This window comes from Callospermophilus lateralis, chromosome 9 (assembly GCF_048772815.1).
Source record: "Callospermophilus lateralis isolate mCalLat2 chromosome 9, mCalLat2.hap1, whole genome shotgun sequence".
Lineage (NCBI taxonomy): Eukaryota > Metazoa > Chordata > Mammalia > Rodentia > Sciuridae > Callospermophilus > Callospermophilus lateralis.
The window spans coordinates 27818701-27835936 of NC_135313.1; the positions used below are offsets into that span (position 1 = coordinate 27818701).

Genomic DNA, 17236 nt, shown 5'->3' on the forward strand with positions numbered 1-17236 from the left:
GCCACAACTGTCTTCAACTGTGTCCCCAGGAGACAATGACTAACCCTTTTGGAATCTGTTTTGTAATCTGTGAAATGAGGGGGTTGATTGAGATGTCCTTGGTCACATAGGTGAAGATAGTCCCTGCAATGACACAGGTGAAGTCTGCAGTGACACCCCACAGAAAGACAGCAGGCAGCCTGAAGGGCATTGGAAGGGGCAGTTCCAGTGTGCCCTGCACCAGTGATTATACCAAGCACCTTCCCCATGATCTCATTTTAGGCACTCAGCACCCAACAAGGCAGATGCAGATATTACCTCCATTTAGTAAATGAAGAAACCGGCGCCTGGAAGGTGAAGTAACTTGCTCAAGGGCATTGTTTAGTCTGCTCAGACTACCATACCAAACACCACAGACTGGGCAGCTTAAACAACAGAAGTATGTTTCTCACAGATCTGGAGGCTGGAAATTTCAGATCTGGTGCTGGCAGGATTGGCCTCTAGAGAGACTACTCTTCCTGGCTTGTAGGTGCCCTGTCCTCCTGTGGCCTTTCCTCTTAGGCACAGGGAGAGAGAGAGACTGAGAGCAAGCCTTCTGATGTCTCTTCTAAGGTTCTGTGCCTGTTGGATCAGAACCCCAACCTTGCACTAATACTGCCTAAACACAATGTCTCCAAATGCAGTTACACTGGGGGGTTGAGCTTCCACATATGGAATACAGTGGGACACACTTCAATCCATATCAGTGGCCAACAGTGGGAGGTGATTTGTAGATCCTTGCCTGCTCTCCTACCCACCACTGCATTTCCCTTTGCTTGGAGAGCCGAGCTTGGGCATGAGGACCTTAGGGTGCTATGAAGCCCCTATCTGCTGTTTCTCAGTTAGACCTCCTTCCTAATGTCTCCTGCCAAGTGACTGCCTCCTTTCCAGGACATGGGGTTAGATAGGAATCCTGAATGGTGCAAGGGACAAGTTGTGGCAGACTAGGAAATAACACCCCCAAGATCCTGAGCAGATGCTCAGGACTGAAACTAGAGGTCCTGTGGGAAAAAAACAAAGAAGACTGAGGTGGATGGGGCCTGGAGGAAGGGTTCCTCAATCCCTCTTTAAACCCAGTCCAGTGCTGGACCCCCCCACTGGCTGCTGCTAACTGAACAGAATAATACAGGCGATTCCATGGGCTCCTAGGATGAGGTGAAAGTTGCTTGTCACTCATGTGTGGAAAGCTGAGAACTTGATCCACATCAGCAAGCCACTCACTGGAGCAGCTATAGTTGAGCTTGTCAGTCATTATTAAAAACTTCGCAGTAAAAACAAGCTATTCAGACTCCTGTGCAGGCTTCCACTAGACTGAACAACAAACTAGTCATCCACCTGGAATGTCTTCCCTCCATAAATTACAATATCTGTCCTGTCATTGGGGAAAAGAACACATTTTCTTTCCTACTCTCTGGGGCTTCCTTGTTCACTCTTATGTTGTCAAGGTAGGCTTTAGAAAGTGGGAAGCTTTTCCTAATTTTTCAAAAAAAAAAAAAAAAATTGACAAAGAGTAATAGACCCCAGGACATCATTCAGAGAATGGAAATGTGTCATTTTACCTCCTCAAACTGTCAAATCAAGGCAGCAAGTTAACAGAGGACCACTTAACTCATTATAACAGAAGTAGAAAGCAATATTCTCACAGAGGTGGTGCTCAGCCTGCTGTGAGGTGCGAGTGTTTCTGGTTATCCAAGCAATTCTCATTTTCTGTCACTTTTCCTAGAGTCACTACCCACCCTCCTCCTCAGTGGAGAGAAAACAGGTGCATGGATCTTCCAGTGCTGCCCCTTGTCGCTGTAATAACATGGTCACTGGACACCTGCTGATTCCCTGCCATTTCTCCTCCTGTGGGCAGGGATGTCCAGGATAGTAGATGTGTGCCCATCTGCTCCCTGAGTCCACACACCTTGGCGTGTCACCTTCTTCACTCTCACACATCGTATCCCTGGTTGGCTTTCACAGGTGTGAAAGCTGTGGAGCCGTCTTCCATTCTGAATGCAAAGAAAAGTCTGTCCCCTGCCCGAGGTGCGTCCGCAGAGAGCTGCAAAAGAAGCAGAAGTCCTTCTGGCAGAGGCTGAACGTGGACGAGAGCCTGGAGGAGGCGTGCACCATGTTCGAGCTGTCCTACCAGAACACCTGACCTGCCGTCCAGGCCACTCACCCTGTAATGACCTGGCCAGAGGCTTCCGAGGGGACACCTACACCCCTGTGAGGAAGAGTACCCTCTTCAGCTAGATGTAGATATATATGTTTATTTATTTATATACACACTGTATGTCCTGTGCGTAGGTCCTGTGTAAATCATTGTTTAACAGGTCCACAGAGCTGCTGTGGCTAAAAACCTACCGATTGCTGAGTTACACTTGGCCATGAATCTCAGCTGCTTGCTCCCAGCAAAACCTGGTTTACACACAAGGCTGTATAGTTCTGACCTTTTTTTTTTTTTTTTTTTTTTTAAGTTCTTCTTATTTCTTTCTTCTTTTTCTTTTTTGGCTCTAAGGACCATTTTGTTACACAAGACATGGGAAGAAGCATTTCCTGCAGAGCAACAGAACTTCGGGTATTTTTCTGAGTTATTTATTTTTAGCCTTCTCTGAAGCCAAGGGAATTGAGGCAGACACCATCGTTCTCTGTTTCATTAGGAAATCTCCAAAACACAGGAATGCTCCTGGATTCTTCCAGGACCAGTGTCCTGGACAGAGATGGGGATCATCCCAGCAGAGCCGCACAGTGGGAAGCTGGGAGAGTGTGCTTCCTCTGACAGAGAGCGAAGCTCTAACTCAGGAGGAAAGCTGGTTCTCGTTTTGAAGTTAATCTCAGAAAGTTTTTTCCTGAGAAAAGAGGAGAACTCTGTGACCAATAACTGTATGTTGATCTGTTTGCCACTACAAGTCCCAATGCCTGCCGACTCTCCACCATTTTTGCCAGGTTGTAAATGTGACTCTCTTAAAACAGTTTTCCAAGGGTATTGTGGGTGATTGTTATGATTTTTCTCATGGTGCTGGCTGGAGAAAATGTCCTAGGATCATCATTAAAGACATCAGAGCCTAGACTTGTAGGTGGAGTACATGGTCCGTGTCTGGGAGGGGACGAGCTTCGATTTCCTTTCAGAGTCCTGCCTGTGTGGGCAGTTTCTACCCAGGCCTTTGAAATGCTTTATTTCTCAATGTTCACTGCACTTTCATTTTGATCTTTGTCGATTTAACCACTCTTGATTTCTACATTTTTTTAATTATTTAAGAAATCCGAGTATCATTTTGAAAAGCATCTACTTTAAGCTATTAAGAAAATTTCAAACTTATAAATAGAATTAATGAATTAAATCTAATATTGTTTAAATAAGTAGATAGACACATATATAATTGCCACCTTAAAGTAAAGCAAAAAGTGCTAGTATAAATAACATATAGAAATAAGAAACATAACAAATCGCTTAGCTGTTTGGCAGGATAGTGGCCTCGCACTGCAGAGCCCTGGTAAGAGCCAGCATAGCAACCTCTGTGACCCACGGCAGGTAGGACAGCACTGGAAACTGAACGGCTCCCATTCCTTCTATCTTGACCCTTTCTTGAACAAGAAAATATGCTTCTAATGGAACAGTTCTCAGTCTTCCTTATGAGAAGATCCTGTATCTTTCGCCCTGACAGGTGTCACCCATGCCTTTCTGGTTTGGTCATTTCATCACTGCAATCTGGGGAGTCAGTGGTTCCCAAGGTCCATGGTACATCCAGCCCCACACCTTGCTCCATCCAGAGACCCGCTCATGATACTTCCGTCCATTTAGAGGCATTTCAGACTGACTTTTATGCAGTTAGCTATAAGCATTTCACCTCCCAACCTATGCCTGTTCTTTCAGCCCCAGACCACACATTTCAACTTAATAGTTCGGCACCAGGCATGCATTTATGTTCTGCTTATACAGTAGCTGTAACCAAGGCATGAAACTTGTTAAAAGGCCAGGGCCCTATTCACAAGACACCTCATGGTGCCTTTTACTCTTAGAAAAGTAGGTTGACTCCCCCCCAACACACACACACTGTAGTTATAGAGAATGTTGCACACAAAAGAAAAAGGGTGGAAAGTCTCAGACACTTGGCAACCAGGCAAGCAAATTTGATCATCTCCTTTCCTCCTCCCCTTTGTGAAATACAGTATTTATATTTTCCAGCCTCAGAGAAGATAGCAGAACATGATCTTTCACAAGAGAATTATAGACCTGCTTATTATAAAACAGATGTGCTCCCATGGCAAAGTGCCTTCTCCCTCCGCCCCCAGCTCCCTGTCGCTGTAGCTTACTTTTGCCTTCGCTGTAATTAATGTATCTGTGATTCCAACTGTCAGCGAGGCCTTCCCAGCCCACTGAGATTGGAGACCGGAAGTATGATGCCCCCTCCCCAACATCTTCACTCTATGTACAGAATTTCCTGTCCCAGACACCCAGGGTCAACCCTGACGAGAGTTAAGGGTGACATTCTGAATCTCTGCTCTAAACACCTTTGTTTTTTTACCAGTACCCGTTTAGAGGGCTCTGCTAAATATTAGCAGTGCCTGGGAACAACTAAGAATTTTCCACCCCCGTCATATTCTGCTTATTTTCAAAAGGGAAAAAAATAAATGTGCTATCACCATCAGCTACCCAGAACTGGAACTGTGTCCCCACGGCTTCTGTTTTCTCTCCTTTTTGTACAGCCCTGACAGCCTTGTTCGTGCCAGCCACAGGCCTACAACAACACTCTGCCACCACCACCAAAATCTAATAGGACAGAGTGGAGCCAGCTTAGGAGCGGGTCTGCCATGAAAATTCAAAATTGCTGTTTTCAGTCCCAAATGCCGTAGAGTGCATGAACGCCCTTACTGTTTTCAGCCCTAGCAAATTCCTTGGTGCAATGTTAGGTAATTGTTCCACTACTTAGAAACTGTCAAAAAAAAAAAAAAGGCAAGTCTGTGGATTTCCAACTTCTTAAGACCAAACTGATACCTGATTTTCCTCGTGTTCCATTTTTCATCCCATGGTAAATATACTGCACGTAAAGCATAGGAGAAAATGGCCAATTAATCTTCTGGAGCTGGCGGCCAAGTTCAGGGAACTGCTTTTCACTGAAAGGCCCATTCCCTGGTGTATAACTTGAGGAAATCCCTCCTACCAGTGCCAGAAACTCATGTGTGAGACCGTCCAACCCTGGTGAAATGTTGGCATCCAACCCCCCAGTAAAGAAGCCAATTCCTAAAATAGACTTCAGTTTGCACCGCTGCAGAGCACTTAGGAAGTGGTCGACTAGGGTGGGTGTACTGTCCGGGGCCACCCCTTCCCAAAGTTGAAATGTCTCTACGTGAAAACCATGGAAAACCACATCCCCTTCTGCTTCACTATCTTTTCAGAGGACTCACAGTCACTTTCTTGTCATAGTGCTAAGGGTCATCTTGTTAGGAGCTGAGGTTAATCACTTCTCAGTTCTTTTCAACTCTGCCTACCCCCAAAAGAGAATATAGCTGGTGCTTGGAATTTGTGGTGCCTGACCCAGTGGTACCCTTCAGGCTCCTGAAAAGGAACTGTGCCATGATTCCCCCTCAGCTACAGTGGGAACCAAGGTGTCTCTATCACTCTGGTTACTGAACACAGCCTGTGCTGGCCAGGTCTGGACTCCATGCTCATCTCTGCATGTTGAGTGCTCACCCCAGCTGTTAACACCAGATAGTTTCATTCCGTACCTCCTCAAAGAGGCTTGGCTTCCAAATCTGGGGCTTTGTTCTGTATCCATTGGCCAAAAAAGGCCACATATAAATTAATTGTCAGGGTGAGGCTGGCATGATGCCACTCACACTGAACACTTATTACAGAGTCAGGCATTATCTGAGGTCCATTCCGCTCTGGAGTCAGGGTAAAGCCACTGCTGCTGCTCATATGTGTGTGCAGAATTATTATTCTCCATTATCTGCTGCACTTTGTTTTTGAAATAACTAGACTATGAAATAAATCTTCAATTCTCTATTCCAATACTGCCTGGCTTCAATACAGATGTTATTTCATTTTATTACTTCTCACAGTAGATTGAGTACAATTTTTTATTGCATTTTTTATTTCTTGAGCTACCTACTTTTTTCCATACTTTGAAATAATGTGAAAAAGTAGAAAATTTGGGACCCGACTGAAAGAAACAACACTGCTCTCTTTGGCATGAAGGGAGTCATTGGCAAATCCCTCTGCTTTCCCTTTCTGGGTGTCGTACTTGTCAGTGATGGGCATCAGGGACTTCAGATGTCCTGCTCCTTGTGCCACTCTTCTGACCCAAGTTAGTGCAACCAGCTGCTCTAGGTCAAGTCCGGAGATGGGTGAATAAGTCCTGCTCAGTTAATCCAGACAGACAGATGTTGATTTCTATCGTGTGGGACGGTATTTGACAGTTAAGGCTTGACACCCAGCAGCCTTTTTATCAACAGACTTTTCATTTCATTGGGTTCAAAAACTCTGACTGAGGGTTTTTTCTCTAGTACGTTTTTGTAGGTCCATGGCTGAAGTCAAATCCAAGTCATTTGTTAAACTTTAGGTAAAAGCAAAATAAATGTAAGTGTGGAATATCCTCCTAAGCATAGCCATAGTTGTCAGGGGTTTTACTTACAATGGGTTCCAAGTGGCCACGTTACATGGCCCTGTGCTCACATGGGTCCTCTGCTGTGCTGAAAGGCCGTTAAATGAGATAACTGCTGCTTTGCTTTGGTTTCTCCCATGGGATGCTCATCTTGTTGGAAAGCACTTGAATGAAGCCAGTTGTTGCCCAGGGTAGAAAATTCAGGCACCTCCAGCAACTCTCACACAGTGAGGATTGCTTCTGACTGGCCATGAACTACAAACCAGCCCCTCTCTCCTTCACTTGCTCTTCCTTGTCCCTAGTCCTGAATCCCAGCCCAGATTCAGGGCTCACGGCTAATAACCCATCCAGTGGACCACTGGGCCTGTGGCCCCTTCTCCATCTTGGCCTTTCCACTTGTTTCTCTTCCCTGTAGGAGTGCCTTATAGTGCTGTCTAGTGCTTCTAGTCTATCTACCTGACCCACTTGAAGCCTGCAGGACCCTTCAACTAAATATGGATCCCTTCACCTCTTCCTGGCTGGCTGCTCCTCACACAAGTGCACCTGCAGCCCACATACCCCGAGATGCACGAAAGACCTTCCACCTTTGCTTAACCTGGTGCCTTAACCTCATGCATAAAGGGATTCACATGGCAAACATGGCTACAGTGGTACAAGCATTGGCTTCTTAGTGCCATTGGCGCTTTTACTAAGAGACACAACCAATCAAGGTTTTAACTTTGTTTCGTACTGTTTCTTAGTCACTCTTTTTGATTGCTTGCTTGCTTGCTTTCATTAACCAAACTCAGGGGATGTCATCTTGTCACCAAGGCCAATAGAGAGAGAAGTAAAACCAGCTATCCAGAATTGAATCAGTAAAGTCAATGAACTTAATCATTTTCAGGTTCAAAAATTACACAAACACAAGGAGTTTCTTTTCCTTTACTGTATGAAGATTTTCTTTTTATTTTGCCACCTGTTTTCCACATGGGAAGTGGAAGCCTCGTGGGTAAATTTTGATGGTAACATCTTGGTGTGGCATGGGCAGTCCACTGAGCTATCAGATTAGGCTTGTGCTACTAGAGGCCTATGTTCTGGCTTTGGTCACCTATCAGACTTTGACTGTGAATAACTGTTAGCCACCATCGAAGAAGTAAGAAAAAAAAATCTATTCCTAGCAAATGGGAAAAGGAGAGACAATGTCTAGGTTGCAAATGCAGAGTGTGATGTGGTGCTACAGAAGAGTTTTGCACAACTTGCTCTCAGGCTCCTGCATCAGATCCATGGGTTTTCCTCATTTCTGCTCATGCAGTACAGAATTGACTAAAATTTTGGCTTTGGGCTATTGTATCGCTCTCTGTTAAGCTATTTGTCATAGCTAATGTGTTAACGTACATATGTGTTCTTTTTTTCTGGATTATGTTGCCTTTTGTTTTGGCATAACTTATCCATATTTTTGTTTACATAATTTAAAAAAATATCAGTAACTGTAATAATATAAAACTGAAGTTGTGTTGTTGAGAAGAACCTATTGCTTTTACAGTCATCTGTCACATAATTTAAGTGCACCCGTTCTTAATGTATAGAATTATCTTGCTCAATAAACAATTTAGAAAGTACTTTCTCTTCTCATAACAGCTTCACTAAAGTACTGTTTTTGAGAGGTGTTGAAAGCCCTGGATATTAGTTCAAAGTCAAGATTTGAGGTTTATTGGAAGTGAGCTACCAGGACTTTAGAATATCTCTTAACAGTAGCCTTACAGATGGTCTTTGTTTTTTTGTTTCCTAAATTCATCAATCTACAGTATTCTCATTAATCCTTCGCATGTTTATAAAAAATGAATTGTCACTTGTAAAAAGACACATGTCGTGTTAGCCTTATTTGCTGAATCGAAGCATGATTGCTTTTAGTTATGAAACAAACTGCCCCAGCTCATGCATTGAATGCCCTAACCAGCTCTTCCCCAAGGCTTCTTCTTCCAAGGCTTCGTGCTCTGGTTTCATCTTTCCTCTTCCGCACTCTCCAAATTAAATGGACATGTGCCAGGCAAAGGAACTGGTTCCATGTTTTTGGAGTGAAATAGCAAAGTGTAAAAAATAAAGAGTCGGTGTTTATGCTCCAGATAGCAGCCCTCTGGGAGTTGGGAGTGATTGAAAATGAGTGCAGCTACCTCCTGCCTGGGCTGGCCCTTACCCTTCCACCAAAAAGGCGATGGGGCACAACAATCATCCACCTGGAACTTTTCAAAAGCACCATTTAAACTCACTTTCCCAAAGAAGGACATTGAAAAGAGACTAGAACAGGCACCTCTGGTAAACATTTACCAAAGGTGAACCCTGAGCCCTACTCCCTGAGACACACCCAAACTGGGTCATGCCCAGCCTCTCCTACCCCACCCTCAGGAAACCAATCAAGTCTCACGCCCACTCTGTCCAAGGAATAACTGGACTTCATCCTCACACAAAACCTGCCACAGTCTATGATAAAAAAGAGACAAGTTAATGTTTCACTGCACCAAAATAGACACACATTGTAGTCCAAGCCCAGATTCCACTACTTCTCAGGACAGGTGAGCTTCCCCCAGTTGGAGTATACTAGTGTGGCCGAGCAACTCCAGATAGTTTGGGCATCACCAAAGAGGAAGATATGCAAAGATGCTGTCAAAGTTCATCTCCCCCCACCCTCAGGAGACAGTGATTTGAATCTCCCTTGTTTTCCTGTTCTGTTCTTGATGATAGCTCAAGAGGATGGCTTAAGGCAGTGGTTCCCACATTAGAAATACAAAAATAAGAGCAAAATGTCAGGTGTCCTCACAGACAGTTGAATCAGTATCTCTGAATGGGGCCTGAGTATTGTATTTTTTATAAAGTGCCAGGTGTGGGCTGGGATGGAGCTCAGTGGCAGAGCACTTGCCCAGCACGCACAAGTCCTTGGGTTTGATCCCCAACACCACAAAAAGAAGGAAAGGAAGAACAGAAGGACTCCCTGGGTGATTCTGATGTATTCTGAAAGTCAAGAACCACAATCCTAAATGAAGTAGACTTGAAATAAACATTGGCTTGGCATATGGCAGTCAGCAGAGGGACAGCGTCACAGGGATTATGGAAGGACTCTAGAGCTTTAGTTGCCTTCCCTTTTTCCCCGACAGACACAAATAGTACTTTGGAACTTGCTGCTCAAAGACTATTAACGTTTTCATAAAATCTTGCCTTTATACCCCTTTTATTGTCTGTCAGGGTACAGATAGCTTCTATTAATTCAGTATATACAAGCCTCTAGAAAACCTGGTGAATAGAAGTGTCATGACTGCAGGTGACTAAGCTGGCCCACAAAAGAGCCTCGTAGTGTCCCTTTCATTTTTTTTATTCCTGCTGGCAAGGCTGGGATCATTCTTCAGATGCATACATGTGAGAGTATGCTTCAGGCCTGGGCCCATCCCAATGTACACACACCTCATCACTCTGAATGGTAATGTTTAAAATGAAAAACTACCAGATGCCTTTTGCCTAGAGAGGCTCAGGAAATTCAGGAAATCTTTCCAGAGTTCCAATTCCCCTTGGTTCTATAGAAGAACTAGGCTATAAAACAAACCGGAATCATTCCAAATCCAGGTACCTGTTGAACTGATGATGATTTTCAGTTTCAACTGCCAGATAACAGGTGAATGGAAACTTAGAAGTTCTTGTCCTTCTTTATGAAGTCAGCATCTTAACTAAAGGCAAGTATTGCTCCCTGATGGAGCACTTCAACAAAGAGCCCAGAGTCTCTTACCAAAGGTGTCATCTGCTCCATGCCCCCAATGCTTAATACTCAGGAACACCCACAGCAGCAATAGCTTGCTACTAAATTACTGCAGGAAATAAGTGTGAAGGGGCCGGAATGCAACTTAGGAATGAACTTAAGTCTACCGGGGCCTTCCCTAGGACTTCTTCCAAAGCAGCATCATTAGAAACCACATTCCTGATTGGGCGGCAGGGAGAGGGGCGGGAATACTTTGGATTTAAAAAAAAAATTGCATTAGAATCTGATTAGGGTAGAGGATTCTTCTCCCAGGATAACAAAGGTCTCTGGTACACAATACCCAGGAAGCGCAGGCAAAACACAGCCAACAGAAAAATATAGTTCGTTCTTCCCTCATTTGCATCTATTCCCTTATAGTTTGGGCAGAAAAGTCTAGCCAGAAGAACAAATGGTTCCCATGGCTGAGCATATAGAAATTCTGATTTATGTGTACTGACATCCAATTTACCTGGACAATAGGGAAATTCATTACTCCACCACTTTTATTTCATATTCCTCCATTAAGAGCTATTGGTTTTAAGCAAATCAGCTAGAGTTCATGAGTTCATACAATATTTCAGATTCTGCCATGCAACCTCAGGCAGCTGTTGGTCTGGGGAAAATTCCTCCAGCTTTTGTCCAGACTCTCCCAATATGATCTGTTGTTCTGAGGCTGAAGAGCTGCTATTAGCACTGTAATTTTTCCAAATGAACATTGAGCTAAATTATCTCAAATGTATAAAGAAACATCTCTCACTGTGTTATGGAAAATTGCCTCCCAAATTACAAGACTATACAAAGCACATATTAATTCTGGGCCCAAGGACATCCAAATTGCCTTGGATTCCATGCTGCATTGTGGTAACACTCTTAATAATGTCAGGCTCAGGATATCACAAGGTGCATGCTGTTACGAAAATAAAACGGAGTTTTTCTCCATTAGGATCATCCAACACACACCCAAGCCCAGCTAGAGGTATTTTGCTCTGAGATTCAAGTCTTTTGCAGAAGAAATAAATTCTAACTGCACAGGCAGGGAGTGAATTTGAATTCTAAACTGTATCACCCCCCCCCCCCCACACACACACACACACCCAAGATGGCTTTCTTACTGCTGCCCAGGAGTGAGGCAGCCTAGAAAGTAGCTGGTGGCAGTTACCATGCCTGGGGGAGATGCTACCGAGACGTCAGAAGTAGCTCCTGCTCAAACACATTCAAGCCCATGCCAAGATCAAGGGAAATCAAACCCAAGGCCTCACGCATGCTAGGCAAGTACTCTAACACTGAGCCACGTCCCAGCCCTTTTGATTTGAGACAGAGTCTCAAAATAAAAGCCAAGTGGCCATTCCAAACCTAGCCAAATCGATGGACATTCCTTGGTATCATCTCAATTCCAAATAAAATGTATCTAATTGTTTCAGAACATATTTTCTTGTTTTGTTTGAATAGCTGATCTTTTTTGAAAAATAGAAACAAGAATTCAAAGTACTCCTCCTGAAACCTTGATAATATGAAAGAGTGGGATACCACCATAGCATCTCTTCCCCCTTAAGAAAGATAAAGCACCCCCACTCTTCCTCTGAGGGCACTATCCCTTCTCTTCTCATTCAGGTAGTCCTGCCTGTCCATTCAAGTCCCTTCCTTCAGGGTAAGACCTTACACGAATCTTGGCAGCAGGAATTTAAATTTTGTGAGAAGCTGGGTGTGCATATAGGAAGGCAGCTTCTAAAGAAGATGTTAAAGAGAGTGTTAAATAACTGACTCATTGAAACAACCTGCTCAAGAAATAGGGTGAGATCCTACAGAGTTGAGTGGACAAAGAAACCAGCAAGCAAGAGTTCTTGTCTAGTCCCTAGCACCGTGTTGAGAACCAAGGCATTCTGAACCAACAACCTTGTCCTCCTGAGCAAGAGCATTACTCCGTTCCTGACCTGTCTCCAGTGTCACCCAGACCCAAGGATGTTAGGATTCAAACACCCTTATTCAGTTCTTGTCCTGGGTGAGTATTAAATATTTGTGAAATAAAATTAAAAGGCTCAAAATTCTATGAGAGAGGATTTGCCTAGTAGATCCTCCCAAATAAAATAAGCTGTCCAGATATTTTCTATAAATGTTACTGTTTGCACCATGTTTAGGTACACAGTCGTTTTTGTCCATCACTATAAATAACTGTTTGATTAAGATTGTTATCTAAAGTAGGCAGGAGGAGCCCACGAACAATTTTCATTATGGTCCAAATTTTTCAACTTTAATTTCCCCTTTTGTTGATCTCGGGCCACAAAAAGACATAGATAATGGAAGAGATGGAGTTTGGGCCACAGCCAAAATGACCATTCTCAAACTTTGGTCCACGAAACAGCAGTATGAGTGTTGTAGGAATGTGTTGGAAATGCACGTTCTCAGGCCTCACCTAGAGCTACTATCCAAGACACTCAGTGTGGGGCTCAGGGATCTGTGTTTTCATCATCTTACACACACACACACACACACACACACACACACACACACAAACAGGGGATTGTACTGCATACTAAATCTGAGACCTCCTGTGTGCTAGGGGAGCTTTACCAATAATTTGGCCCTCTCTGCCCTCATTTAGGGAGCAGATCTTTATGGAGCCTCCTGTATGCCAACTCACTGTGAGATGCTGGGGATTCAAAGACACAGAGACACAGCCTGCCCTTCAGAAGTACAGAGTAAACTGCTGCTGGGAGATCAGCTCTCATGAAGGTGGGAAAGACAAGCTCTCAGTCCAGCCCTTAGATTCCTGGCTTTCATGCTGGGTGAATTTGGTCAAGTTACATAACCTCTGTGAGTGACTAAGAAGCCCCATTTCCTTATATGTCTTTTCTGTGAGGGTAGTAGAAGTAGTCACATTATGGGATTGTCGTGAGGTTTAAGTAAAATAATGCATACAAGACACTTAGCAGTGGCTGGGTGCACAGGAATGGAGGAATCGAGGTCAGGGTCTACTATTTCAGGGTGCAGGGAGACTATGAAAGAGGGTGTGTGTCTAGCCTTCCTGAGCAGAGAAAGCTCCCCAGGAAGGCACGGTTGGGGTTGGTCTAGGACGGTGAGTCATTGTGTATAAAGGAAGGGTGTGGGCTGGAACAAGGTGGCACTGGACTCCAGGTGACCTTCGTGGATTTCTGGGGCATTATCCAGCAGGCCCGAGAGCCCTGGAAGCATTCATTTGGCTTTGATTTTGTTCTTGTCTGCCATCGTGCCCAACTCCTCTTTAGGATCATTTTATAGGTCAGCGAAGGGGTAGGGATGTAGGTCAGCAATAGAGTGCTTACCTAGCATGCATAAGGCCATGGATTCAACCCCCAGTAACCCCCTCCCCAACACACATACACAATTGTACAGGATAGAGGTCAGCATAGCCTTCCATATCATGTCCTGGACGTCCCTGGAGTCTATATACCATAAGAAATAGCTAAACCTCTCCTCTTTCTGGCTCTCACAGCCCAGAAATGTGGTTGAAATAGAGACACGACCACAGACCAGTCTCAACACTCGGCTTTTAGTTCCCTGTTCTGTGGAGAGTTTTTCTCTGAGCCTTTTCTCACCAGCCTCTTCCATCGTTCCATTTGGTGGCAGAAACCCAGGAGTCTTGGAGTCCTGGTCAGGGAAATGGGCTCTACCTGTTTCCCTTCCCCAAGAAGGGCCATCACCCACACCTCGCCTTCACCCACTTCCCATCCCACCACCACCAGGGACCTGAAACCAACTGCAGCACAGTCTATATTTTTCCAAAAATAATTCTTTTCTCCTTGGATTTCATTATTAATTTAGAAAGCCCAGCACAAACCAGAGTGCTGGGCCCCCTCTGTGCCTCCACACCCCCCTCCATCAGGAACCTGGGCCTCCTGTCCTCCACCTCCTCCTCCTCCTCCTCCTCTCCTTTTATTTCCATGGCTCCCTGATTGGAAAAGAGCGGGCCCCCTTCTTCCTCCCCAACTCCACAATTGTCACCGCCAATTAGTGCATTGTTAGGACACACAATGGCGTTACTGTAGCCAGTGGAATGGGAGGCCTTTGTGCTTCTCCAACCGGCCATGGGGGCAGTCAAGTTTCATTTAGAGACTTAAAACACAACACCAGAAGAGAAGTAAAAAGCACCCAGAAAAAAAATTAGTGGTGTGGGGGGGACACATATACACACAGAGAGAGAAAAGAAGAAAGAAAGAAAAGAAGGAGAAAGTGAAGACAAAGATGAAGGAGAAGAAAGGCTGTGGCAACCAAATGTTGAAAGGGGGAAAGAAAAAATCTGCTATTCAGGGGTTAGCCCCGACTCATGAAAAGACCCAAGTGGTCGCTACACACTGAAGTCTCCCCCTCAGAACACAAAAAGGACTCAAGCTTAACAGTAATTAGTGGCCTGATTGTGCTTGGAACACTGTGTGTCTTTAGAAGATCTTTCCAACTTTTATACTTTTTTTTTCAGTCTTGTCCAATAAAGAGGATGGGAGGAGAAAGGTAGGGGCTGGGGAGAAAGTAAGGGACCTGCGAGCCACATTCTCCCCGCCGTCTGGGGTGGGGGCAATTCAGCCTTTCTCTTTGACAGGTAAATTGGATTTTATTCTCTAAAGCTTGTAACTAATTATAGACGGTATTTTCCTGTAAGAATGTGACATATGGGTGCGTTTTAGAGTCACTGTTTTATTGGTCTCAAGTACCTTTCGAGCAGCCTAGCCCTTTTTGCAGCCCGGAAGATGCCCCCAGAGGCCCAGTGTCTTTCATCCAGAGCCCACGGGCTGTGGGTCTGTTTGCTTTTTTTTTTTTTTTTTTCCTATCAGCAAAATTTCTATATCTAGGAGAGTCTTTCCTACTTGTAAAGTTAATATCCCAGTTTAAAGAGCGATCAACCTGAGGAGGCAGCCTTTGCATCTGAGTGCAACTGTCCCCTGTACCTGTGTGTTGGTGACATCACCTCCTGGTCTTCTTCCTCCCTCTTCCTCCTCACCTATCCCTAAAGCAACCAGACATACTCCTGCTTGTTAGAGCACAGAGCAAGGGATGTTCAGAAGGGCAAAGTGGCCACCCCAAAGATGGGCTCAATCAGTGGACACCCAAGTTCATCCTCACTATTATCCTCCCACCTGCCCCCATCACATCTCCTAATTTCTAGAAAGTTCAGAGTTACCTCAACAAGTCTCCCTTACCAAACAAGAATGTTCATGTGTTGCTATTTAAAAAAAAAAAAAAAAAAAAAACAGAATTAGTGGCCTGGAGTCTGATATACCATAAGAAAATAGCTAAATGTTTGGAGCAACCTAGCTCCATATGGCCAAGCCATGACTTGTACCTACCTCACTCTGTGACTTGTGTTTTCATTTCCCTTCAAATATGCCTCTCTTTCTGCAGAACTGATGCTTCCCCCCCACCTTTTTATGAATAAGCTATTTGGAAATATCTGCTCAGGGAAGGGTTTTAAAAATCTCCCCTATCATTAGATACAAGAGCATCAGAATTTACTGGGAGGGAAAGTCAGGGGGGGGGGGACCACCCTGGATGTAAAGACAAGTTCTAACACACATCCCACCAACAGGTGACAGTGGGAAGGTCCCTCTTGACAGGTGAGCCTCAGCTTACTTGTGTGTAAAAGGCTAGTCATTGAGGTGTTGAGGTGAGGATCAGAGATTTCTATCAATGGGAGGGGCCCTGGCACTGAGCACCGCTGGCTGCTACTGGAGGCACCACACGGTGTGATTCTTTTCTATTCTTTCCTGCTATATGTAGAATTGTCCTGGGCCCTTGGTGACTGTCTTGTCACTTACTGGCTCCACAGCCATCAATGCCCCCCAGAAGGGCACATCCTCATTCAGCCCTCTGATATGGCTCATGGAACATCACAAGTCCCCAAGTCAGGAAATGCAAATCTGAAGGGGATTGTCATGAAACCAAGGATGATTTTGCTGCCTCCAAATGCTGTATTGTGGGCCCGGTGCGGTGGCGCACGCCTGTAATCCCAGCAGCTCGGGAGACTGAGGCAGGAGGATCACCAGTTCAAAGCCAGCCTCAGCAAAAGTGAGGTGCTAAGCAACTCAGTGAGATCCTGTCTCTAAATAAAATACAAAATAGGGCTGGGGATGTGGCTCAGTGGTTGAGTGCCCCTCAGTTCAATTCCTAATACTAAAAAAAAAAAAAAAAATAGATGAATACTGTATTGCTAGGTAGGATGAAGTGGGGGATTTATTGGGCTCCCTCTAGATTTGGGTCAGAGAAAACAGCTGCCTCTGTAGAAAACAGAGTAAGGGAATTCCCAAAAGAGTTCTTGGCCAGGGGCACATGGCAGGTCCATGACTTTACCTCCACCCTCAGCCTTTTGCTGTGGGTGAGATAACGGAAGCCCAAAGACTCCAGAACCCGCAAAGAGGGAGGCACAAGAGATATCCGTGGAGGGTGACCCGGCCACGTGCTGCGCCATCAGGGTCCCCTCATCAAGTTCCCCACCTCCAGAGCTTTTAAGGCCCCAGTTCCTCGCCGCCCACTGCTGAGCTCTTCCCCCACCAGCTTCCTCTAGACCACTCGGACACTCTTCACCAGACTTCCTTCAGTGGTGGTGTGGCTCAGTGGATGTGGCTCACCAGACTTCCTTCAGCTGGGGACATGGCTCCACTGTGGCCTTTGTTCATGCAGCCTCATCTTGCCTCATCTCAGCTTAAAAATTTCAAGCTCCAAACTGTCACTAGAAAGCATTGATAATATGGTCCTATTTTCTCTTTAATTTCTCCTGCCACTGGGATGGCTTGCTTTGTGGACACACAACCTGGGCACCTGCTGGCTTTAATGCCTACCTGCTGCCAGCTTGAAATTCTGAATAATTTTGGACCAAAGTCCCTGCATTTTAATTTTACACCAGATT

General features: G+C 44.9%; 1 protein-coding gene across 1 annotated transcript in view; it reads left to right on the forward strand.

The window, feature by feature from the left end:
- Plekhm3 (pleckstrin homology domain containing M3) overlaps positions 1-8152 on the forward strand; it is a 180179-nt gene extending 172027 nt beyond the window's left edge. The window contains exon 8 of the mRNA XM_076866281.2: positions 1981-8152. Within this exon, the coding sequence (XP_076722396.1) occupies positions 1981-2158 (178 nt within the window). The 3' untranslated portion in view covers positions 2159-8152. The remainder of the gene's footprint in view (positions 1-1980) is intronic.
- Positions 8153-17236: the final 9084 nt, after the last annotated feature.